The 24,519-nt window shown below is 42.7% G+C and overlaps 2 protein-coding genes across 2 annotated transcripts; one reads left to right on the forward strand and one right to left on the reverse strand.

The window, feature by feature from the left end:
• LOC119655204 (exostosin-3) lies at positions 1-8,366 on the reverse strand. Its single transcript, XM_038060975.1, has 4 exons — positions 8,018-8,366; positions 7,833-7,958; positions 314-2,758; positions 1-258 (listed from the first exon to the last, which is right to left on the reverse strand). The coding sequence occupies exons 1-4, from the start codon at positions 8,177-8,179 to the stop codon at positions 154-156; spliced, it is 2,838 nt and encodes a 945-aa protein (XP_037916903.1). The 5' UTR covers positions 8,180-8,366; the 3' UTR covers positions 1-153.
• Positions 8,367-8,473: 107 nt separating this feature from the next.
• On the forward strand, positions 8,474-22,290 carry LOC119655885 (nuclear pore complex protein Nup75). The gene is made up of 11 exons (XM_038062031.1): positions 8,474-8,592; positions 8,650-8,744; positions 8,809-9,081; positions 13,167-13,500; positions 13,561-13,683; positions 20,810-21,156; positions 21,212-21,321; positions 21,379-21,483; positions 21,542-21,860; positions 21,915-22,071; positions 22,132-22,290. The coding sequence occupies exons 1-11, from the start codon at positions 8,566-8,568 to the stop codon at positions 22,255-22,257; spliced, it is 2,016 nt and encodes a 671-aa protein (XP_037917959.1). The 5' UTR covers positions 8,474-8,565; the 3' UTR covers positions 22,258-22,290.
• The last annotated feature ends 2,229 nt before the right edge of the window (positions 22,291-24,519 follow it).

Consider the following 24,519-nt stretch of genomic DNA (forward strand, 5'->3'; position numbering starts at 1 on the left):
TCCTGTTTTATTACGTTTTAGCTTAAATTTCAATATATTCAAACAACTTTTTACATAAAGCAGCTAAAAAACACAAGATAAAAAATTATATAATTAAAAAATATACAAATATTGTATACGGTTATCAATATACGCAATTTCCTACGTTAAAAGTTAGATATATTTGAAACACTTTTGCTTATCATGCGGTATCCTAGTTTTAAAGAGTATTGAATCAGCTCGATATTGCGTGTTCAGCAGCGGCGTATAGCCAAATATCTGAAAATTAACACCATCAGCCAAAAATACTAAACCAAATTTAATTTCGCCTTACCTGTGAGAAGAAATTGATACATTTATGCCGCTCCTGGAAATGTGTGTCATCCTCACTAAGTGAAACCGGACATCCAGGACATCGGAAAGTCCACCGGGATGTGACTTTCACCGGCGGTTTTCGAGTTATGTGTGAAACTAAAAAGTTCATGGCAATATCCTCACAGTTCATATATTCATCGACTTTATCACGAATCGCTTGTGGCAGCCAATAAGTGTAAAGATATGTATAGTATTTGTGAACGAACGCGGCACCCGTTAAAACCATGCTCAGTTCACAGCTGTAGTTTGAATTATAATTCCATGCTTGATTTGAATTTAAATCCCAGGCGTGAAATCTGCCTGGAAAACCTACAACTCGGTCGCGATGTTCACGCCAAACTCTGAAACCGAAAAGTATTTCGTCATGTCGTAAATGGGCATCATCGTCAACGGAAAGAATGGCTTCCGTTTCGATTACGTCAAACGGTAAGAACCGATTATTTAGAGAGTTTCTTGGCCCTCGAACAACAGCGATCGGAACCCCAATATCGGGCCAACGGAGATCATCAAGAGGTGGTTTCGGTGAATTCCAAACTACTACAACTTTGTGCAGATACGGTAGGCCGTATAATCTTCCCAGTGAATCCATTAGCACTTGCTCCCGTTCATAAGTTAAAATCACTATTGTAAACTGTTCCCGGGGGTAATTCCCTCCCAGTGCTTCGCTGAATTCTTTTCCTGCACCACCAGCTCCTCGTCCGATTGGTCGAAAGCCCATATGCGATCCAACGAATTTCGCTTCCGATGGTAGAACTGGGTCGAACGGGAGATGAGGGTATAAATAAAATGGATCGCCCCAATCGTTCCAAGCCTCTTTTGACTGTAAGCGTAGCACCGTGTAATTCCTTCTGAATTGCGGACTTGCGTACGGTGGCTCGATTGGACCTAGAGATTCTTCTGGTTCAGCGTCTATCACTGGTGGATCTGATTTGAGTGGAACGAAAGATGAATTAAAGACGCTTTGAGCCACAACAGGTGGTATAGGCCTGGGTGGAATACCCAATCGATCACGAAGACTTGCCACAACTGTATCAACAGTTGCTTGTACCGAACTCAAAAATCGTTCCCATATCAAACGACCTTGTCTTCGCATTAACAACAGATCAGCATCCGAGACTGCACGCAGCAAGAAATGCAGTTCTGTAATCCTTGCTTTAGGTAGGAGAATAGCCAATTTTCTCCATTCAATCGTATCCGCATACGGAAGTTGGACCTGATCTGCACCGAGTATAACAGGAATGCTCCCGGAGCGTAGTGCTTCGTATATTCTAGACTGCATCAATGTAGTAGTGACCTGATTACCGCCAGGAGGTAGAATTAAAGTGAAAGTTGAATCTTTAAGTGTAGCACGCCTTGAAGAATCAGTGCCGCATAACGTCCAATCTCTCAGGGATAAATTGAACTTATGCTCTGTAGCTGGGACGCATTTGAACTGAAGCAAAAATTTGTCCTGCGTGGAACCGCCAGAAATGTCTCTCAAGTGTTCTATGATGAATTCATCTAAAGCGTCTGGGGGATCACTTGCTGGCGTCTTTTCCGGAATCAATTCCCCTTGGAATGTTAGCAAATATTTACGCCGGGCTGGCACCATCGAAGCACACTCTTGCCACACATCGCCACCAGGTGGGCCTAAAATTGGTGGAACGACGATGTCGTAACCAGGACGGAATTGTGATTTTCTGAAAGACGATTGTACAATTATGGCACGCATAGTATTTATATCGCTCAGAAGATTCGTAGATGCAGAGGTCAGATCACGCCTTGAAAGATTTATTAAAACATGATTTCGGCCATCCCCTCCCCAGTACGGTAGTTTCAGCAATTTTTCTGCATTGACAATCGACGAATTTGACGCAATTTGATCTTCATCGATTGAATATCTATTATTCTTCAAAAGTTCGTGTTCGGGTAGTGCCTCTCCAACCAGCACAAGGTAAACGCATGCTATCTTTGGGTCGTTTACCAAATGGGCATTATATCCCAAAGTTTGTTTGATTGTCGTTTTCAGGAACCCATCAATATCGTATCCTTGATTTAAAATATTGTAGTGGTCAGGATCGTAGAGATACACTGGAAAACCTGATGTCAAGCTGCATCTTGAATGATCGAAGCAATTACTCATTTCACATGCTGATTTGTACTTTTTAGAGAGGCTGGGATATTTTTCGAGCACGGCATTTGCATGCAGGGCCTTGGGAAGTGCCAGTTCCGGAGTGTTACGTTGAACGGCTTCACGTTGTGCGACTTGTGCCTGTTCGACGGAAATTTTGAGCCGTTCTAGTTCAGTTTGCTCGCGAAGGAGTTCTTGTTTTAGGTCTTCAATTTTTTGATTATAGATGCCAATATCGGACTGCAGTTTTTGCCGGCGAGATTCTAGTTCACGCAGTTCTACGGAAACGGTGCTCTGGAAATATAAAGATGACGTTAGTCCATGAGTACATGAGGTTAATAAGCGAAAGACAATTGTAAGTCTATATTCATTTTAAGAAAAGAAAGGAAGATATGATGAAGCGTATTAGTTCGAAATTAAAAAAAAAATGGGAATAAACGTTAGAGAGGATAGAAGATGTTTAAAGGACATACCAGCTTGGATTGAGCTTAAGCTTTATCATTCTAAAAGAACTTGACTGGAGTCAGTACATGGGGAGCGCAGATTAGATGAGACGAGAGTAGTCGTATGGAGGCAGACTTTTTCTAAAGCCTCTTGCGGCTAGATAATTGACCATTTTGTCCTTGTTGGAATTTACACTGGCTATAATCGATATCCCAGTTGCAAAAAAAAAATTATTAACAATTCAAATTTTCTATAAGCGTTCGCTGATACTATCTCATGCCCTTATTTTCCTTTCATTACGATCTTGAGGTCTAGACATACATTTCCCAACGGTAAAAAGGCTCCCTAAAATGCTCACTCAACGATATAACCTGGACCTAAGTGCAGTGTGATGATGGGACTCTTGAGAGCACTTCTTCTTAATGATCACATTAACTTTAAAGACTTTCGTACAGTGCGCAGAGTTTAGATCTCCGCTTACTCTGCTATTCATCAATGTCGAGAGGCTTGACAGCCTTAATAGTAGGAGTGTATCTGGAGTGCTACAAATGTCCAAGCAGAAGAACTGGCGACACTGGAAGCTGGAATGGTTGGGGCATGATCCGAACCCCAAACGTAGCATAGCCATTCTGACTGACAGCCAAGCGGCCATTAAGGCCTTGTACTCAGCGACGGCATCCTCCGGGCTAATGGGGTAGTAAAGAATCACACTGAACCGTCTCGGCGGCACGCTCAAGGGGGGACTCTACTCTTGGCAGCCCTTCGGCGTACTCGCACTACTTAGCAGGCGCAGATCTCAGATGACGAAGACACACCATCTGTGTCAAGTTAAGGAGGATTTGACTCTCTTATAACGAAATCCGATTGCGAAAGCTCAAATGCATACAAGATTACGGCAGTCTGCACGTGGCACTGGCCTATAGGGGATTACGCCGTCAGACTTGGTATACCCTACAATCCGCATTGCCGAAGCTGCGTAGAAGAGGAAGAAACCCTCAGGCACTTTCCTTGCGATTGCCCATAGACTAGGTAAACCATTTTCTGAGGACCTCAGAGCTGCTTTTCTTCATGAATGTTACGGGCTGGCTCTGAAGATCTGAGCCGGCTGGACTCTGCCTGTTTGCTCTCATAGCAATCACTGTCTTAGGAGTTTGTGGCATCAAACGGGTTCATCACAGCACTAATTAAGTTCCTTGGAGCGGCCATTGATACCTACCTACCTACAGTCTCCGGCGACAACACCTTATACCTAGTATGTTCATCAAGAAAGCCTCCTCTCGTCACTACTCTTTATGCTTATTATGGACACTGTCACACAGGACATACAACGCTCAGCACCCTATACACTACTCTATGCAGGTGATGATTTCCTAGTGTCTCATAGGAAAAAATATCTCGAGCAACTTGTTCAAAAACGGGATGATCGTCACATGCAACACGGTCTCAGATTGAATTTGAATAAAACAGGCACTATCATTGTCAGTGGCAGTGACCTACCCAGAACTGAGACATTTCAATATTTCGGATCAATGTTATCAGCCAATAGTGAACTACTGTATGAAATTTCTTTACTCATTAGAGCGCAACCTGCATGACGTGACGTTTCAAAACTGGAAAAATTGCGAGAGAGGTGTCTTCGATGGTATGGTCATGTAATTCGCGCTAATGAAAATTCACTTGCCAAGATTGATCTGAACATCCAAGTCGACGGCACAAGACCAAACGGCCGGCCAAGACAACGATGGCTTGATATGCTGGATGGTAACTGACAAGATCAATGTCTCACACAGTAAGAGCTTTGACCCTATGGTGAGACGTTTCGAGCGGAACAGTTTTTGTAAGATGAAATAGGCTCTGTTGGCTCCCAACAACCGTGCGCGGATTTCATCGTCGTAGCTGTTATCGGTTGTGATTTTCGACCCTAAATAGGAGAAATTATCAACGGTCACAAAGTTGTAGTCTCCTATCTTTATTCTTCCCGTTTGACCAGTGCGGTTTGATGGTGCTGGTTGTCTTGCCTTCAATGATGTGCAGTACAAGATCTCGCGCCGATCACCGCCTGCTCGATCTGGATGAAGGCAGTTTGGACGACTCGGGTCGTTCTTTCCATGATATCGAGTAGTTGCGTGGACTTAAAGAGGATTGTACCCCTCGCATTTACCTCAGCATCACAGATCACTTTCTCCAGGACCAGGTTAAATAGAATGCATGCATGCAGGAAGGCAATCTGACCTGTTGCTGATTTGCCTGGAGTGAAGCCTCTTTGATATGGACCAATGATGTTCTGGGCGTATGAGGCTATTTGACCCAGTAAGATAGCGGAGAATATTTTATAGATGGTACTCAGCAACATGATACCTCTATAGATAGATAGCCTCGTTGCCAGTCATCAGGCATTGATTCGCTATCCCACACCTTGAGCATTAGTTAATGAACCGCTTGGTGTAGTTGGTCGCCTCCATATTTAACCAATTCGGCTGTAATTCCATCGGTTCCTGGCGACTTGTGATTTTTAAGGCGATGAATTGCACGAATTGTTTCTTCTATACTTGGTGGTGGCAGTATTTGTTTCTCGTCTTCAGTTGGCGGGACCTTCAACTCGCCGATTTTCTGGTTGTTCAGTAGTTCATCAAAGTACTCTACCCTTCGCTCCGCTTCTGTTGGAAATCAGATTTCCCTCTTTATCTCGGCAGGATGAGCATCGAGGTGCGTAAGACTTTATCCTGCTGACTTGTTGGTAAAACTTCCGCGCCTGGTGCGGTTGCTCCCTGTACTTTTCGAGTTCACAGACCTGTTGGTTCTCCCAGGCGTCCTTTTCCGTCTGTGAAGTCCCTTCTTCGCTCGCCGGAGTTCGCGTCCTTTGAGAATGCAACATTACATGCAGCATGCAGCATTCTTCCGTTCTGTTGCTAGCTTACATTCATCGTCAAACCAGTCGTTCCGACTCTTTGTGGCCGTATTTATGGTAACGTTTTCAGGTGATTGTGAAGATCATTTGTTGATGCTTCATCTCCAGGATCTCTGTTGACTGCTGTTATTACGGCATCCATTTCCCTCTTAAAGGTGTTGAAGAGGGTTGTGTTGTGGATGGCTTCAGTGTTAAATGTCACCTGATTGTCAGAGGGGATCCTGGGTGGTGTTGTTATTCGAGCTCGGAACACCATGCCAACGAGATAGTGATCCGAATCTATATTGGCCCCCCTATATGTTCTGACATTCATTAAGGCTGAGAAGTGGCGGTGTTCGATCACCACATGGTCAATTTGGTTGAAAGTGGTCCCGTCTAGAGAGGCCCACATTTGTTTGTGGACCGCTTTCCGCGTAAACCAGGTACTTCCAACAACCATTTCTTGTCACACTACTAATTGAATAATCCACAGTCCGTTATCATTTGTATTTTGGTGGTAAACTATGGGAGCCAACGTATCGCCTGAATACGGGCTCCGTCCCTACTTTTAAAAGCCAAGTCCCCAAATATGATTTTGATATCATATCTAGGACAGGCTTCGAGGGTTCGTTCTACTGCCTTGTAGAAGGTATCCTTCTCCGACTCACAGTCGCCTCTGTAGGGGCCAGAACGTTAATGAGGCTTATATTTCTAAATTTGCCTCGCAAGCGCAGAGTACATAGCCGTTCGCTTATGTTTGCTAAACCGATGACAGCAAGTTTCATTTTTTGGCTGATTAGGAAACCTACTCCGAGCACATGGTTTATTGAATGGCTACTTCGTAACAATTTGTTTTCCGTGTCAGCCCTACCCCACCCCCAACCTGAAGAAGTAGTTGGTACAATTTTTCCCGTTTTTAGGCGCGTTTTTCGTTAAGAAGCGGGCATCACGTGGAGGTGGAGATAGGGTTTGGTAGTAGAGCTGTTGGTGTTGGTTAAGCAGGCGTTTCCAAGGTTTTATGCTCCATCATGGGTACCAATCCACGTTTCGCCCTGGGACCTATACCATCCTTTGACTATATATGTACACACAGCATGAGATGGTGCAGTTTGTTGTGAAGCGCACTACTTTTACTAGAGGAGGGTGAATCGATTCGAGGTGACTACGGACTTCCGAAGAGCTACTAGCAAGGAACTCTGCAGCAGCAAAGTGAGCCTATTAAGAAAAAGGTCGCTGATCTCGTATATTGAGCAATGGGTGGAGCGAAAGCACATAGAATTGGATAACGACTTGACGTAGTTCCTCGCGGAGCACGGTACAGGAAGTATTTACATCACTTCGGATTGAACTCGTCTTCGAAATGTCCAGAACCACATTATGTGAGTTGGATTTCGACAAACTCCAAGTAGTGGAAGGAGCCTTAAAAACATGTCGGACGCGTTTCCAAAACATGTTAATGAAATAGGCGGAATAGTGGCGGGGATGGGATGATGTGGCGCAACACTAGCTTTCAAGATTTCAATCTGCAAAAAATCGGAAGAAGAAATTGGAAAGCTTAGCCGGTGGTGGACTGCTGTAGCTGAAGGTGAAGCTAAACTTTAGCGAAATATCATAACAAACAACCGCAGGAATGTATCTGGCTGGAAAAGCACTAAATCAAATACCGTGGCTCAGTGATTGATTTTTCGAATTGGAACGTGACGACCTGGATTGTAGAGCTCTGAAAGAGGTGTAAGACATGTTTGCCCGTGCTTACACGAGTATTAAATTTGATTCGCTTTTAAAATCGCTCCATTCCGAAGCACGAGCCTCTTGCCATCACATTTTTAAAGTAAAGTGTGATTCTGAAAAATTGAACGTCTACAATTTTTGCTTTCATTGTTTGGCCCAAAATAGAGTGTTTACATGCAGAGAATATTCTATTCCTAGTCGATGACCTCTTATTCCGACGGCGCAGCGCAGCCGAGAATTTCGATGATCGTCTCAAGTTAGAGTCGATTTAATTTGAAGGATCGTCCGTTCCTACTTGGCACCTACCTTAATCCTCATCATCTCCTCGATACGCAGTTTCAAATCGCTGGCCTTCATGCTACTGAAATCCTCATAAGCATCCAATTGTGAGCGCGATCGGTGGACATCATTTACGGGTACCCCAGCGTCGGGCTGCGGAGAGATTGTTATCATAAAAGTCTGCTGGATTTAGTCCCCCCGAATTCGCTTACATTTAGCAAGTTATAATGCACGAAAATCGACACAGTGAACAGACAAACAACCAGAACAATTAACTTATAGAGTTTAATGTGTCGTAACCAGTGGGCGATCCCAGACGAAGAAGCTCCCCCGACGGGATGGTAGGCTCCGGCGCCTTCGAACGATTGCTTCATGGCTCCGTTGTATTGCTATCAGATTCTGGACACGTTTCGGAGCATTTTTTGGTTGTGGAAGCGACAACTTTAGTTCTCGTTGAACAGAACAAACTCGCACGAAAGTTTAAAACATTCCGGAGGACAGAAAACACGACGGCATGCAGAATTATGAATGAAATTCACCATATGACATTCAAGATGTCAAATGTTGATGTAAACAATGTAGTAAAATGTGTGTTGCCAGCCGTTTGGAACCTGTTGGTGAAACAGAAAAGAAGGGGAAATGATGGGCTCGTCAAATGTCAACTATCTGGAAGACATCAAAATAGAGAACGCCGCATTCTGTCTCCGTGCGGGTACTTTTTCATTAATTTTAATTTTTTTTCTATCTAAACGGTGCACAGATGGAGGAAGATCCTGTAATCACATTTGTAAGTATTGTTTGACTTTCTGTCTAAGCTAAATGTAGTAAAACTTTCTAAATTCAGACCATAAACGATGAACTGTGTCGCCGAGCCGGTTTAACCGCCAAATGGATAAATGGCCATCAACTTTCCGTAGCAGCATATAATCCAATAACCAGGTAACAACCGGATAATTGCTCGCGTTTCGTGTTAGATTAATCCTGGATATCATTTATCCTGCAGCACAACGAAAGATCGTGTTTCCGACTTCGCTGGTCAAAATGAGGTTAATATTTTCCACCTCACGACTGAATTCATTTTCGAGGAACCGATCCTCCGGTGCCTGATCGCTGAGGCGAATGGAGTCTACTTGGCTGTGCAAGACCTGAAGCGCCAAGGAACCCAATCGGATTATGTGAAAATTTCGAGAACTTATCGGAGTATAATCCGAGCTTGCCTGGAGAAATTAGAAGAGGAGATTTCGAATGAAGAAATTAGCGAAGAAGTTAAAATCAGGTAAGGGTACTCAAGGAAGACATTTCCTCGGAAGATTCGTAAAGACAACTGAATTAAGTAGGTTGGAGCTGGAATATGGGTTTATGGGGTGGTGATCTGTTTTTGGCCTAAAGGTATTCATGACTAGGGCGAAACGTGGATTGGTACCCACGATGGAGCATAAAACCTGAGGAATAACTGCTGAACCAACACCAGCAGCTCTACCACCAAACCCTATCTCCACCTCCCCGTGGTGACCGCTGGGAGCTCTTTCTTAACGAAAAGCCGCAGACGGACAAGGATGAAGGCGAGTCTCCCGCGCCTAAAAACGGGACAAATTGTACCAACTAGTCCTCCAGGTTCGGGGTTGGGTAGGGCTGACAACCCTACACGGAAAACAACTTGTTACGAAGCCACAACAGGAGCCTCGGACTGGACGGATTACACAACGACGAACCCGGCAACGACAACGGAATAACGATTTGCGCATTTTCTCATGAAACGTGCGCTCCCTGTACAGAGATGAAGCTGATGAGCAGCTAGCCGATACCCTGTCCGAATATAGGGCTGATGTAACAACGAAGCCTGTCCCAGATATGATATCAAAATCATACTTGGGGATTTTAACAGCCAACTAGGGAAGGAGCCCGTATTCAGGCGATACGCTGGCTCTACTCTACTTACACCAAAATAGAAACGATAACGGACTGCGGATTATTCAATTAGCAGTGTCACACGAAATGGTTGTTGTAAATACCTGGTTTGCGCGGAAAGCGGCCTCTCCAGACGGGACCGCTTTCAATTGATCGAACGCCGCCACCTCTCAGCCTTGATGAATGTCAGAGCATATAAGAGGGCCAATATAGACTCGGATCACTATCTCGTTGGCATGGTGCTCCGAGCTCGAATAACAACACCACCCAGAATCTCCTCTGACAATCAGTTGAGAGTTAACACTGAAGCCACCCAAAATACAGCCCTCCGCGACACCTATAAGAGGAAAATGGATGCCACAATAACCGCAGTGAACAGAGATCCTGGAGATGAAGCATCAACAAATGATCTTCAGTCACCTAAATACGGCCACAAACATACTTGGCCCCAGCCGCAAAAAGAGTCGGAACGGCTGGTTTGACGATGAATGTAAGCTAGCACGCGCGTAACCGCATCAGGCGCTGATGTTTCACCAACAAGTCAGCAGGGTGAAGCCTTACACACCTCGATGTTCATCCTGCCGAGACAAAAAGTGAAATCTGATTTTCGACAGAATGGGCATATTGGAGCGATGGGTAGAGTACTTTGATGAACTACTGAACAACCACGGCGGACAAATACTGCCACCACCAAATATAGAAGAAACAGTCCGTGCAATTCATCGGCTTAAAAAACATAAGTCGCCAAGAGCCGACGGAAATTCAGCTGAATTGGTTAAATATGGAGGCGACCAATTACACCAAGTGGTTCATCAACTTGTGCTCAAGGTGTGGGAAAGCGAATCAATGCCTGACGACTGGCAACGAGGCATTATCTGCCTCATACATAAACAAGTCGGAATAACGGAAGCTCGCGCTTCGGGTATAAAGGTTTTGTGTTCATCTCATGTAAGAAACTTCAACGCACATTTTTCTATCCCTATATAGCTACAAATCCAACATATTCCTTCATTCATTCACTACAAGATATACGTACATATTACGGCCACAGATATTATCCACACCCTAAATAAACAAACTGCCTATTTCCGAATACTGTACATATATATGCACGTATATAAATTGATGGTACCCATATTTCCGATTTACTTCTTATATCTATTAGAATTAGGCACTACCCCCAAAGTTCATTAGCACGCATATACTATACCTACGTACACACATGTCAGGTTGGAGTAATTGGTATTCATATACAAATGACTAAAAAGCTAAAACAAAATAATTTTTTGCGACCCCATTCGTAAGAACTCATTTCGTTATGCTATTGATGAATTGAAATGTGGTGATGACGTCATACAGGTTTTAGAATGCACGAAATTCGCAAAAAATGGTAAACTTTCATTCCCTATCACTTTGTTAGTAATAGTTGGATATTCTTCAAACCTGACCAACTTGTGTATTATATTCTTTATTACATCTGTGCCGAATTTTATACTTCTGGGATAAATATAAGGGGGGTTGCCGGGTAAATTTCTAAAATGTGAAAATACACTATTATTAACAGATATCGGAATGGGATGTATTTTGAGGTCTAGATTTAGTAGAGATGCACTACTGTGATTTTTTCAGATTTTTCGGTCGGATAGGTTCTGAGAACGAGTCCTGTTACACTTTTTGGGGGTCATATTTTGAGTCCTCACTCCCCTACGTTTCACCCAGTATCAAACATAGAACCAGTTTCGAAAAGTACTAATCGAGCCCTTTCGTCTGATACCCCATATGGCCACATTCTGTGGAAAAAAATTTTGCAGCCTCCTTTCACATGTATCAACAACGGTCTACGACAAAGCGATGCTCTATCATGCGTCCTCTTTAACCTGGCCGTCGAGAAAGTGATCCGTGATGCTGAGGTAAATGCGAGGAGTACGATCCTCTAAGTCCACCGAACTGCTGGCCTATGCTGACGATATCGACATCATGGGACGTACAAACTGCCTTCATCCAGATCGAGCAGGCGGCAATTAGGGCGAGATCTTGGGCTGCACATCTATGGAGGCAAGACAAAGAATATGGTGGCAACGTCAGCACCAAAAACCAACCAACCAATAACATCAAACCGCACTGATCAAACAGGAAGAATAAAGATAGGAGACTACAACTTTGAGACTGTTGATAACTTCTCCTATCTAGGGTCGAAAATCACAACCGATAACAGCTACGACGATCCGCGCACGGTTGTTGGCAGCCCAGAGCCTATTTCAGCTTACAAAAAGCTCGAAATGTCTCACCATAGGGTCAAAGCTCTTGTACAAGACAATGATCTTGCCAGTCCTCATGTCTTTCTCGGAAACTTGGGTTCTTAGCAAGAAAAATTGCGAACTCTTGGCCACGTTCGAGAGAATAATCCTCCGAAGAATTTTTGGTCCCCTACATGAGGATGGACGATTCCGTAGCCTACATAACGACGAAATCTATGAGTGATACCATGACCGTCAGATTGTGGATAAAATCCGGCTCATTAGGTTACGGTGGGCGGGTCACTTAATCCGTATGGATGAGGATGATCCAGCCCGGAAAGTCTATAAGGGCAATATCTATGGTAGAAAAGGAAGACGGCAGACCCTGCCTGAGATGGAGCCATGGCGTAGGTCAGGACGCTAGACAGCTTTGAGGGATATCGAATTGGTGGATCTCGGCGCAAAACCATTATGTCTGGAGTTCCTTATTAAGCAGGTCTAGACCGGATACCGGTTGTTACGCCGTTGATGATGATGATTTGTCATCCGGTGAGTAAGATAGTTCCTCTCACTGTTGAGCGAAAGCTGCATCGTACAAGTGATTGATGTTGCTCTCCCACCCCGCGAGAAACGCCGCGTGTGGCAAGCGAATGCAAGCGACTATTAAATGGTGATCCTTTTCGAAGTCAATGTCAGTGCCTGTCTCAGTGCGCTATTCAAAGCACAATTCCCAAATCAATCAATCTAACTGCCCGTTCGATGTCCGTCAGTTGGAACTCAACTGACCTTATGGTAGGGCCTGTGCTTGAATAATGTGCCAGCAATGAGGAGGCGGTGGAAACTGCAGAAATCCACAAAACTTCTACCATTATCGTTATGGTCGCCAAGACCGTGTTGTCAGAACCTACTTTGACATTCAGATCACACATCACGATCACAATGTCACCTTTAAGAAATCTCCCTTGAACTGCGTGCAATTGTTCACAGAAAGCATTCTTCTCTGCTAGATCGAAGATTTCCGTTGCTATAAGCACTATACCATTGTGATGCTCCTTAATTTGGACCGTGTCCGGATAGCTACGTGGTTAGAGCACAAGGCTATCATACGGAAGGTCGCGGTTATGAGGCTGATGGTAGGTAATTTTCCTGTTTTTTTCCTTAAATAAACACACAAATTGAATATGTAATCCTTTACTGTATTTCCTCCGTTCTTCAGATTTCAAAACTACATCACTATCTTCTATTCAATTGAGTGTGTGTGGCATCTGTGCGAGATACTCTACATCGATACAGCTCCTTCGAATATCGTAGTTCCGCAGTTGTTAGAATGGACCCGATTCCACTTCCCGTCATATGAAAGAATCGCAACTGAGCTATTGCTGTACGAGCGTGAAGCAAATACAAGTGAAGATTATTGGCCAACAGTGAAGGGATTAATTCTACAAGGACAAATTGAAGTTGCCCGAGCCATTCTTCAGTTGCATTCGCTTTCCGAGACGACAGCATTTAAAATGGCGGAGCAAATTTTAAAAACAATGCCAGTTTATAATGTAAATTACTTCGTTCTATGATAATGAAATTGTGCGCTGATTAGAGTGTGTAAATTTCAGGTATATGGAGGCCTCTCTATTCAAAAATTCCGCTCGCAGTGGCATTATTGGCTTACAGATACTGAGTTGAAGCTGTCTGCAGGAATTCTTTCCAGTGAACCTGAATTGGAGGAGATCGTCAAGGTATTTATTTTTCTTTGTGAAATTTGCGAACTACCACAATATTGTCTAGAAACGCTACGCGTGGGTAAAATATACAACTTATGTTGGTATCTTTCAGGTAACTTTATTTTTCCGTGTCCCTAGCAGTTCTCGCCCTTATCGTTGAAAAACTGTTTACGAACGATCGACTTCATTATTCGTATTAAAGGATGTCCCACATAAAGCATTCTAAGAATGAATACGATAGACACTACATAATTTGTCAAGCTGGAAATTACTTTTCGAAGTACGTTCTATAGGCTTATCGCATCCATGGTTTTCTTCTGCCAATGGTAGGATCAGCTACATATGAGAAAGGGCGATAACTCCATTTCTGGTTTTGCCATGCGATGGAATCCACTATCCGAGGATGGTCGACGGTCCGGTCGTCCTAGAAATACGTGGCGCAAATCAGTAGAGATTTTCGAAAAATTAGGGGGGAGGGGGGTTGAAGCAATTTGCTAGGAACCAACAGCGATAGGAAGTAGATGTGGTTGATTTGTTAGCAAACTAATCCAAACCTCTGCAGTCATCCAAATCGGTGTCTGCATTAATATTTGTATGTTCACCGGTAACGAAGAACTAACGAAGCCTTTGAAATGAACGATCGATATATTAGCGGTCTGCAAGAAATTTGATGGTGTTGCGAAAGTGGCTGTAACTAGTATGCTTTAGTAGCCAATGGCTCAATATAGTCTCGACGTGGCTATATCTGGTCATCGACGCAACAATCACCGTCTGAAATTCGAAACTAACCGTCATTCGCCCTAGAGTACTGGACAGCAACCAAAGATAATGAAGAGCATTTCGGATAGAGGCGAATAAGTTCCACTGGATCGGTGACTTGGCAATTTAATTTGCTATAATAATAATCATGCATGAAACCAACAAATGGCATCGCATGAATCGTTGAGAAGTTGGGAGAGAAGTGACCTTCACAGTACGGTTGTGTCATCTGTCTGAAAATTGGCCTAAAGATTCAAGTGGATGGGAAAGAGTCCAAAAACTCTCCGAAGCAATGAGAGCCTTATACGATAGATGGTAATTTGAAAACCGCTCGACTTAAATTGGACCAGGCATACGACCTAGAGAAGTGGCGAGCCCCATTCAGAAGCGCTGACGTCGCTTCTAAACGCACAAAAGCTAAATATGAATACAATTCCCTTCCCTAAAGAATGTCTTAAAAGCTGCATTTATCTTGCGCTTTTAGGACCTCGAAAGTGATTGCTTTTTATAGAAACTGACCTTGTGCTGCACGATTCGTTTATTTATGTAAGGAAAGGCGTAGATGAGCTTGGTGAGGTGATGTGACTCCCCGCGACCTTTTGTGGAATAAGAAAATGAATAAAACGGCAAATGCTCACACGCAGTGTCACGCGACACATTTCGAGAGCGTCCGTGAGCTAGTTTTCACTAGTGACTATGACCTACATGTAATTTAAAGAGTTGGTGTTGTTTCTCATCCCGTTAGAACTGCGCTTGAATTTTCGCGCTACCTGCTCGCAGACGATTTTAGCTTCTGCTTTCCTGCGTCACACATTGTCTCAACTTGTGCCCGGCCTAATGCTTTACTACGCATCGAAATGTGACTGTAGATTTATTTAAATAACCATGAACCTTGTCCGGATAGCTGAGTGGTTAGAGCACAAGGCTGTCATACGGAAGGTCGGGGTTCAAATCTCGCTGGCGGCAGTGGGATTTGTATCGTGATTTGACGTCGGATACCAGTCGACTCAGCTGTGAATGAGTACCTGAGTCAAATCAGGGTAATAATCTCGGGCGAGCGCAATGCTGACCACATTGCCTCCTAGTGTACCGTTACGGTCTTGAATGAAGTGCTCTAACACACTTCAAGGCCCTGATCCAATATGGATTGTTGTGCCAACGATTATTATTATGAACCTTTCCCTGACAGAAAATGATTTTATAAAATTTTTCGATTCAATTTTGATTTACATTTCGCTTGATACTATGACTATGTCTAATTAGTGCTGTGGTACGCCGTTTTTATACCACAAATTGTTAACACTATGAATGCAGGGGAAGCAGAATCCAGTCGCCCCAGATCTTTAGAGTCAGCCAGTGGTATTCATGAAGAATAAGGGCCCTCTTGAGATCCCCAAAGAATTGTTTACCTAGTGTCCGTAGCTTGGTTCTAGCTAGAGGTGAGAAATCGTGGAGAAAATGCTTGAGGATTTCTCCCCCCTCTAAGAAAATTCGGCAATGCGAACTATAGGTTATGTCGAATCTGGCAACATGGTCTCCCAAAGATCAGTGTCTCGTGTAGCTTCTCTCGTATAGCATGTGTGTTAAAGCGCATTGCGTGCTTAAGTTGTATTTAAATTGAAATCGTTTGTCGTTAAGCGATGACAGGCACTTAGCTGGTACTGGAACTGTTGACTCGACCTTTGTAGTCATTGTCCTGCGACTTGCTTTAAGATTCATATTGTTGCCGATGGTGGCTGTTTGCGAAACGCAGTATGTACGACCTTATCGTTGAAGTGGCAAGAATAAGTTATGGTAATTGATGCGATTCAAAAGGTCGTTCCGGTACGTACACTGTTTGTCGTGTCTATTTTACAGACTACAGGTTCAGAAATAGGAGGCCAAACGTTTTATGCCTCATAGAGAAACTTTGGCCTATAGCACCAAATATTGCTTTCTAGAAAGTAGCGTTGAGTCGTCCCATGCGATATAATTCGTGGGAGGTGCTTCCATTGTGTCGCTGGTGTCAATCTCTTTTTTTCCACAATCCTGTTGACAATAAATCTCTCATGTGATGCTGACGACTTTGTTGATGCAACATTAGATTTAGCACAAGGTAACCACACACATAAAGCAAACGTAGGACTATTGTAGAACCTTTGTCAACGGCTCTTAAGTACGCTGCTGCACCTTATGGTTGCAGCTGTATGGCTTTCGGAATACGCAGGACGGAAAGGTGTCTGGGAATTGTCAGTTCTTCGAGCTCTTCTCGAAACTGTAATTGGTATGCATGCTTTTCTAGAGACAATCTTGCCTTTCCGTAAATTTTTAAAATTCATTGGAGAAAGAGTTTCGGTCTCAGCATTATCGGATCTATCAATCCACATTCTAGAGATATCCAGCATACGTATGGTAGCCTCATCCCTATCTTTCAAGTCTAGCTGAAGCTTCTGATTCTCGCGGGCTATATTCTCAAGCAGCCTGCCGTGATTTGAATACCATTTTCTGACCCAGCAACCATCTTTATGGAAAAGAGCCCGTAACTGATGTTGTTTTTCTAGGGCGGCAAACAAGAAGTCAAATCCGGCGAGGACGTCATAAACATAGAAATTCTGCTGTATTGCTTCTGTAGCTAAGCGTTTTTCCGCCCCTCCTTGTCAAACCTCTGAAGGCATTTGATGGCCAAGTATAATTCAGATCTTGTGTGGATTTTGACGGTCTTCAGTTTGAAATACTTAAGTGCTTCCTCTCATCCTGGATTTTGGGCCCTGTGTTCAAGAATTGATTTAACGATACACCAGAGCTCGTAGTGGCGGATGCATAAAATACGACGGTTGTGCTTTCTGATTTAAGCACGCAATAGTGAAATAGTATGGCTGCTGGACAGACCTGATATCTACCTCCTACATGTCCCCCAGGTGCTTATATTAGTTTATGAATTGAAAGTAGTATTGTAAGCTTGATGTTATGATCCAGCTTGTGTTCCAATGCACAGAATCTGCTATAGGCAATGTTCCTAGATCCCCCAAATAACTCAGACTGTTTAGTGAAAGGAAGTTTCACAAAGAATCGACCTGTTTCACCCTTTCTGTGAGTTTGAGTGAATTGGAGCTGGCATTTCCTTTTACCCAAGCTAATTCCTGGATTACCGCATTCGGCTTCTTCGAGTTTCCAGAATCAATTAATCCTTTGGGGAAAGAGTCGGTTTCACCTGCACTTTTATTCTGCAGACGTAATGAGCTGATTCGCCTTCAACAACTGGAATGACTTTGCTTGCTGAAGTCCTGCAATATCTCAATTTCTACGGATGAATGGAAATTTGCGTCGGTTAATTTAAGGTTGCCAGGTATGTTCCATGTTGAAACTTCGATATACCATTGGGTTGTGGAGTCACTGTTTGCTTGTCAATTGAGCTTCAATAGAGGCTCGGAAAAAGCTGTTGCGCGATTGTAAGGTATATTGTGCGGTATCTAATTGTGTTGCCCAATTCCTTAAATCTGCATCTTTGCGGAGATCTCCAAAAGCTGCAGACATTTCGCTACGTCGTCTTGAAGTTCAATTGAACTTCTGAATTGTTTGGCGTTGAAAGAGTTGCTGCGGATGAAAGAAGTGCACGGTGGACGGAAAGTATGGTACACCTTATTTTTTCAAATATTCCAAAAAATATAGGAACTACTGGATTAGTTTAATTAATTTAGTAAGCTTACATGTAAGTAATACAATTCATTAAATTAATATTTGATGTGATGTTCTTTCATTTCGCAGTATTCATTTATTTAATAATAATCGTTGGCACAACAATCCATATTGAATCAGGGCCTTGAAGTGTGTTAGAGCACTTCATTCAAGACAGTAACGGTACACTACAGAACACTGTAGGAGGCAATGTGGTCAGCATTACGCTCGCCCGAGATTATTACCCTGATTTGACTCAGGTACTCATTCACAGCTGAGTCGACTGGTATCCGACGTCAAATCTCAGCCTTGTGCTCTAACCCCTCAGCTATCCGGACGGATTCATTTATTTGCCTTAGGAAAATATCGCAAAGTCTGAAAATATGATCGTTGCCTTTTTGATCCTAGTCACTTCGTACCCGTTCAATTCGTAATTGACGACTGGTTATCTTAGGTTCCTTGAACACTGCTTCTTTCAATATTGGCGCTAAATTTTCGATGGGATGAAGATCGGGTGAGTTGTATGGCCAATCCTTCCAAACGTTCACCTTTGCTATACTGGCTTTCGCAGTATGAGAGTGAGCCCCATCTTGCATAAGAATGGGAGATATTCCTTTGGATATTGCTGCCGATTGTTGAGGCAGATCGGTAACATTTTGTTTCGATAGTACTCTGCATTAACCGTACAGTTTTCATCAATGATGATAAGCTCGGATTTTCCATATAAACTTATCCCTGCGCCCACCATTATTTTAAGCTCTCGTTTAGGTCGTTTAACTGACTGCATCGTTTTCAGATTCGATGTTCTGGCTCGTATATTTTGCCGATTTTGTTTGTGGAAAAGTTTGTGAGCTCGTTTCTTCCTGCTCGCTTTTTCTACGGTGAAACCCTCGCCCCCCTCTTGCAAAACGCTTTCCTGTCTTCAATGTTCTTTTCGGCTAGAAGCGGGTTTGTTGGCCTCATGTATGCATATTATCCCGACTGGAGGCTTCTGATGTAATCTTTGTCGGTAGTTCTGGAGACTTTTTCCTTGACGCTTGAATTCAGGTGATTGGTAGAGGATTTTTTTACAGTCCTTGTTCCGACTCCAACTTTATCCTTGATCAGCATTCTTGCTTTTTTTCTTATCGCCCGGTTGGAGCACTTGTTACCTCTAACTTCTTTCCCTTTCTTCAATTTGTCATGAAGCTTGTTGGGCCCACAAAAGCACAGGCTTAATTGAAACACTAAGCTGTCGGCTAATGGGAGCGATACTGTTGCCCTGTTGACATAGATCCTGAATTTACTGCTGTGTCTTTTTTGACAATGGCGTCAGAAACAAAAAAATATCCATTCCATATAAAAAGTCATGCACTCCTTAAAAACAATCAAATTTTACTGAGCAACTCTTACCTTGAAATTATTATCTTCCGGGAAATATTCTTTTCATAGAACCATCAGCACTACAGTAGTTCATCAGCTGCAGCTTTCATCATAATTTTCGTATTCGTCGTAAACTTATTAAACTTTGCTTTTGTAGCAATTTCCATTTTCACTTTTCCGGATCGTTGTGGACACAGCGGAACTGAAAAATGAATACCTCGTTGAGGGGCCATATCGTAGGCAATTTATACATAATTTGGCTATGGCATTTTCCACGGTGGTAATAAGCTAATAAATAATGCAACTATCTTTGCTCATAATGTTCGCTGATGAAAGGACGAAAAAGCTATTCTGCTTCCCCGATCACACTGGTTTTCAAATACCACAACTGAGGCCGTTCTACACTCGGAAGATTCACTTCTGAGTTTGTCTTGTTGGCTGATGCCTAATCCATGGTGGTGTATATTGACTGCGTTTCAAGAACGTAATCTGTTCCGTCGGCGTTTTGGTGTGATTTTTGAACATGTTCGAAGATAACGATATTATTATTGACATTATAGACGCTCAATGCATCTCAGTCGTTTGTTGCCGTCTACATGAATCAAGCGCGGGTGTAAAGGGGATATAAGCTCGTAACATTTTCACAATGAATCGAAGAGTGTTACTGTGGTGAGTGCAGAAGGGTCCAGAGTGGAAACCACCCTTTCATGAGTTCCAGAATTATTTTAGCTATCATCGTTATAGTAGCCCGAAATACCCCTGCAAATGTCGCCCTCATAACGGAGCCAGTCTTTGGAATCATAACGATCACCCCCATTCTTTCTCATTGGCAAAGTTCCAGTTTCTCGAGGTTTTGATATAAGTAGAATTGACAGCTTACAGAACCTGCAGGGGTTGCAACGAGCAGTTCAACGGGAAGACCGCCAGGGTCGGTGAATTTGCTCTGCTTAAGCACGTTAATTACAGAAATGATTTTGCTTCTGTTTGGAGGAGCAGTGCATATCCGCCTATTACGGTGGCTTGTCATATTAACGACAAGAGCTGCTATTTGCGTTAGCTTTCAACACAATAATAAAATTCCTTTTATTTATTTTGGTCATGGTAACGGATCTCTAGCCCATTGCGCCCACCTCTGCTAATACCGATATGCGAAGCCCTAAGCTTCTTACTTTTATCGATCTGTGAGCGACGTACCAAAGATGAAAGGCACTTTTGATGGCGGCCGCTGGTGTTATTATTTATTAGCCTTTTACAGCAAAAAATATGTCCATTATTATTCAGACATTGTGTCCAATTGTAGAATATTTGAATTGTTATCGCCTGTAGTTAGATAAGAGGTTTAGCGAGTGAACTTTTCTTTTCTCAGTTAATTACAGGAAATCAGTATAGCTGGAATCAACAAATAAAGCAATCAACATGTTGGTATGAATTTTTGTCCGGTTATCTATTCTATACGGAACCAGCGTGTAAATATTTCGAATTGGGTTCCTTCGCCAATCTCTGGATAAATCGATGGGCTAATGAGATGGGGTTCACCGGAAGTGGATTCTTGAAGCAGTTAGATCGTGTAATACTGAGCGTTATGGAGAATGATATGAATCAGGTTCTACATTCCATTCAAAAGATTGGCGATAATCAATGGTTCGTCACGCATTTAACCGATTTGCTTTATCATTGTGGTCAACTTCAAGTGATGGGAGAGCAGAAAAAGAAGTAGCGTTACATATTTTATCCTTAAGTTTGAAGTATAAGCACAATTCCATTTCAGCATTGCATTTTCTCTACGTGATGCACTTTTGTATGAATTTGGTTCAGCTTTGATGTCACGCGATTCCTTATGGATGATGGGTGTTGATTATCTTGAGCAGTGCTCAGAAGGTACAAGGAAGAGAACATATGGTGATTCGGTTAAATTATCTATTCATTTTTAATTAGGCGCAGCTGCAATGGAATTGCTTCTCACAAAGGTACCTGTAGAGAATGAGCGTCAGGCCCTCAAGGTAATCGAGGTTGCAAAGCAAAGAGGCTTATCATCAGTTGGTAATGAAAGGCTTGAACTTTTTACACTAGTTTTGATTCTAAAGATTTCAAATTGCAGAAAGGGAAATTTGTCGAGTGCAAGCAACAAGATCAATGGCTAATGAACGGTATGGTAACGCTTTAGAATGGGCAATACGTTCCAAAGATGCTGGAGCTGTTACTGCAATAACAGACTTTTTCCTCACAAACTACTCAAAGACTGGCGAAATGCTGTGCCCTGACGTTCTTGGTAATATCGGTGGGAAAATGTTCATATCACCGCGACTGGTGTTTCTTGTGAAATATTTCGATTTCCACCAATTCTACAAGCGCCGTGAATTTATTGAAGCTGCAAAGCTTTTAGTTAATCTACTAAATTCAAAAATAACTCCCGAATAGTGAGTATTTGCTTCTACATTCTACATCAGATGATTCAAGTTCAATTTTCTTAGCTTCTGGCCATCCTTGTTAATTGACTCAATACCTTTGCTGGAGTCGAAGGATCCGAAAATGCCGTCGAAGGAGACTTTTGTTATTCTGCAGCACCTAGAGATGGAACTAACACCGTTGATTGAGCGAAGCAAGAAGCAGATGGAGAAAGCGGGAGACGTAAGTGAATTTTTTAAATGGCGGTTTCAAAATAGTTCAAAATGTAAATATACTTTTCAGAAACAGCCACATATTCTGAAAGATTATAGAATGGAGAATATTGATGAAATTGTGAAGCTAATTCGGTTAGCATGTGCTCGTAATCTTGCAAGAGCTATAGTTATAGAAAATACATTTATATCCTAAATTTTGTGAAGGAATCAATAAAATCTTTGTTTTACCAAACCCACGTTCTAAACATATTTTCATGGAGATTTGATCAAATTTCCGTTGAAAAATGAGGAAGGAATAAACACTATAGTATGGATGATATCACGCCTTCCTAAGAAAGGGCTTGAAAATGACATTAGTTATTGCTGGGAAGTGCCTATGAATATATTAATAATCCATTGCGATAGGGACTTCTGCTAACTACAATAGTCCTGATGAACTCATCTGCAAATTTCCATTAAATCATAAAAGTTAATTTAGGATAAATAGAAATGTGGGATTATAAACTGGAAATTTGCAAACTCCATCCCAATAGTGACGTTTGGTATTACATTGGGTTTCGAAATATAATCATGTTGCTGAAGAATGGTAACAGAAGATTCTTACTATGTTAGTTTTCTCCACTCTGAGTGGGAATTGCAATACATTCTAGATATAAGCAGTTAATATGCTAAGATTGTGGAAAGCAAACCTTTCTAATTTGCCAGTTTCCAATAAGAATCCTGAAGGTGAAAAAGTTGTTGATTCATAAAACTGACAAAACTAGCAAGATAAATATTAGAAGATATCGGTATAGACCGAGGTATATTACATTGAGTATGGTTTCGAAATTTAGCGAACTTGGAAGATTTCGGTGCTTGCGAGAGCGATCGCGATTCAATTGTTTTAGAGCTACTTTAAAAAAACTCATTTATAGCCAGTGTCTTTATGTTTAACTTTAATTGCCGATTGTGATTTCTCTGTACTTGCTATCTGCTTTAGAAAACACTTCATGTGACATTGAAGCTTCCTTTGTGATACTGCTTAGGTAAGAGCTGACCGCTACCTGACAATAAAAGTAATGAAAGGCTGCCCCAAGGTTATATACGGACTACAAAATCTGCCAATACACACCACCCAAGCTTAGGCGAATGGCGTGGCTGCGTTAGTTGTTGCCCAAGATCTCGAGACCGACAGCCTTTGATTTGATTCATAGTCGGTGTCTCAAGCACGGACTGCCAGTCTGCTTTTTCCATCGTTGTTTCGACCGAACTTTGTGCAGGGAATCGTCAACAACGCCCCGGATAGAGATTGACCTCACGCCCAAGGCCTTTGGCCATCTAAAAAGGGTTATGACTAGTTTCTAGAATGTACGCAACCTCCTCCACAACGGTATTGAGGGTCTCTAAAATGCTCGAGCGGGAATTCCAACGATATAAGCTAGACCTTTGGGCCGAGGAGAGGTAAGATGGTGAGACTCTGGAGAGTACTCTTCTCCCTATTGCGGCAATGTGCCTTTGCACCCTTTAAAGCCAAAGGTAGCAGCATTTGACTCGGGTACTCATTCAAAGGTGAGTTGATTGGTGTTCGACATCCAGTCACGGCACATCCGCGACCTTCCGCTACGAAAGCCTAGCGCTAACCACTGATCCATCCGGACTACAAAACAAAAGGAAATTTATTATTGCGCGCTCAAGAAAAAACGGTTGCCGCAGAACGCAATGATTTTAGAAGTGCATACTCTTGTGGGTGAAATAGCTAATCACTATAACATGCGGATCCGGACTGACTAAAATCATTTGGACCATTAATGCACTTAAACGGAAAAACCGCCAAGCTTGATCTCCCCGCAGAGTTACTATAGATCTGCTACTTCTTTAGGAGTCCGAAATTTTTCCTAGAGAGTGCTAGACGGGGTGATCATTAAGATTCCAAACAAGGGAATACATGCACGTTCCCTGTCGTCGCAAAGCTCGATCGAAGGGAGCAGGCTGGTTTCCGCTCCGGATCCACCTGCATTGAGCACATCAACACCCTACGGATCACTTTGGAACAATGCGCGGAATTTAGATCTCTGCACCAGCTTTTTATCGATTTCGAGAAAGTTTTCGACACTGTGAACAAAGAGTGTATGTGGCAGTAGGGCCATTTCGGTAAACCCAATAGCTTTTACCAGAGCAATATATAATGGCGCAAAATGCCACGTATTATATCGAGGTAAAATTTCAGAGGAATTTGAAGCCTAAACAGAAATCCGCCAGAATTGCATCTTGTCACCGATATCATTCCATCTTGTGATCGATGGTGTTCTTCTTGCTGCCATGTCCAGAAGACGTGGAGGAGTTCAATGGACTATGTCGTCTTTCCTCAAACGACAACGCTGATGAAATCTGTTTCCTCTCTTACCGTGTCATGGACCTTGACTCTGAATTTGGAACAGGAGGCAAGTAGAGTTGGACTGAAGATACCAACAAAACC

The sequence above is a fragment of the Hermetia illucens genome, chromosome 4 (assembly GCF_905115235.1).
Source record: "Hermetia illucens chromosome 4, iHerIll2.2.curated.20191125, whole genome shotgun sequence".
NCBI classification, from domain to species: Eukaryota; Metazoa; Arthropoda; class Insecta; order Diptera; family Stratiomyidae; genus Hermetia; species Hermetia illucens.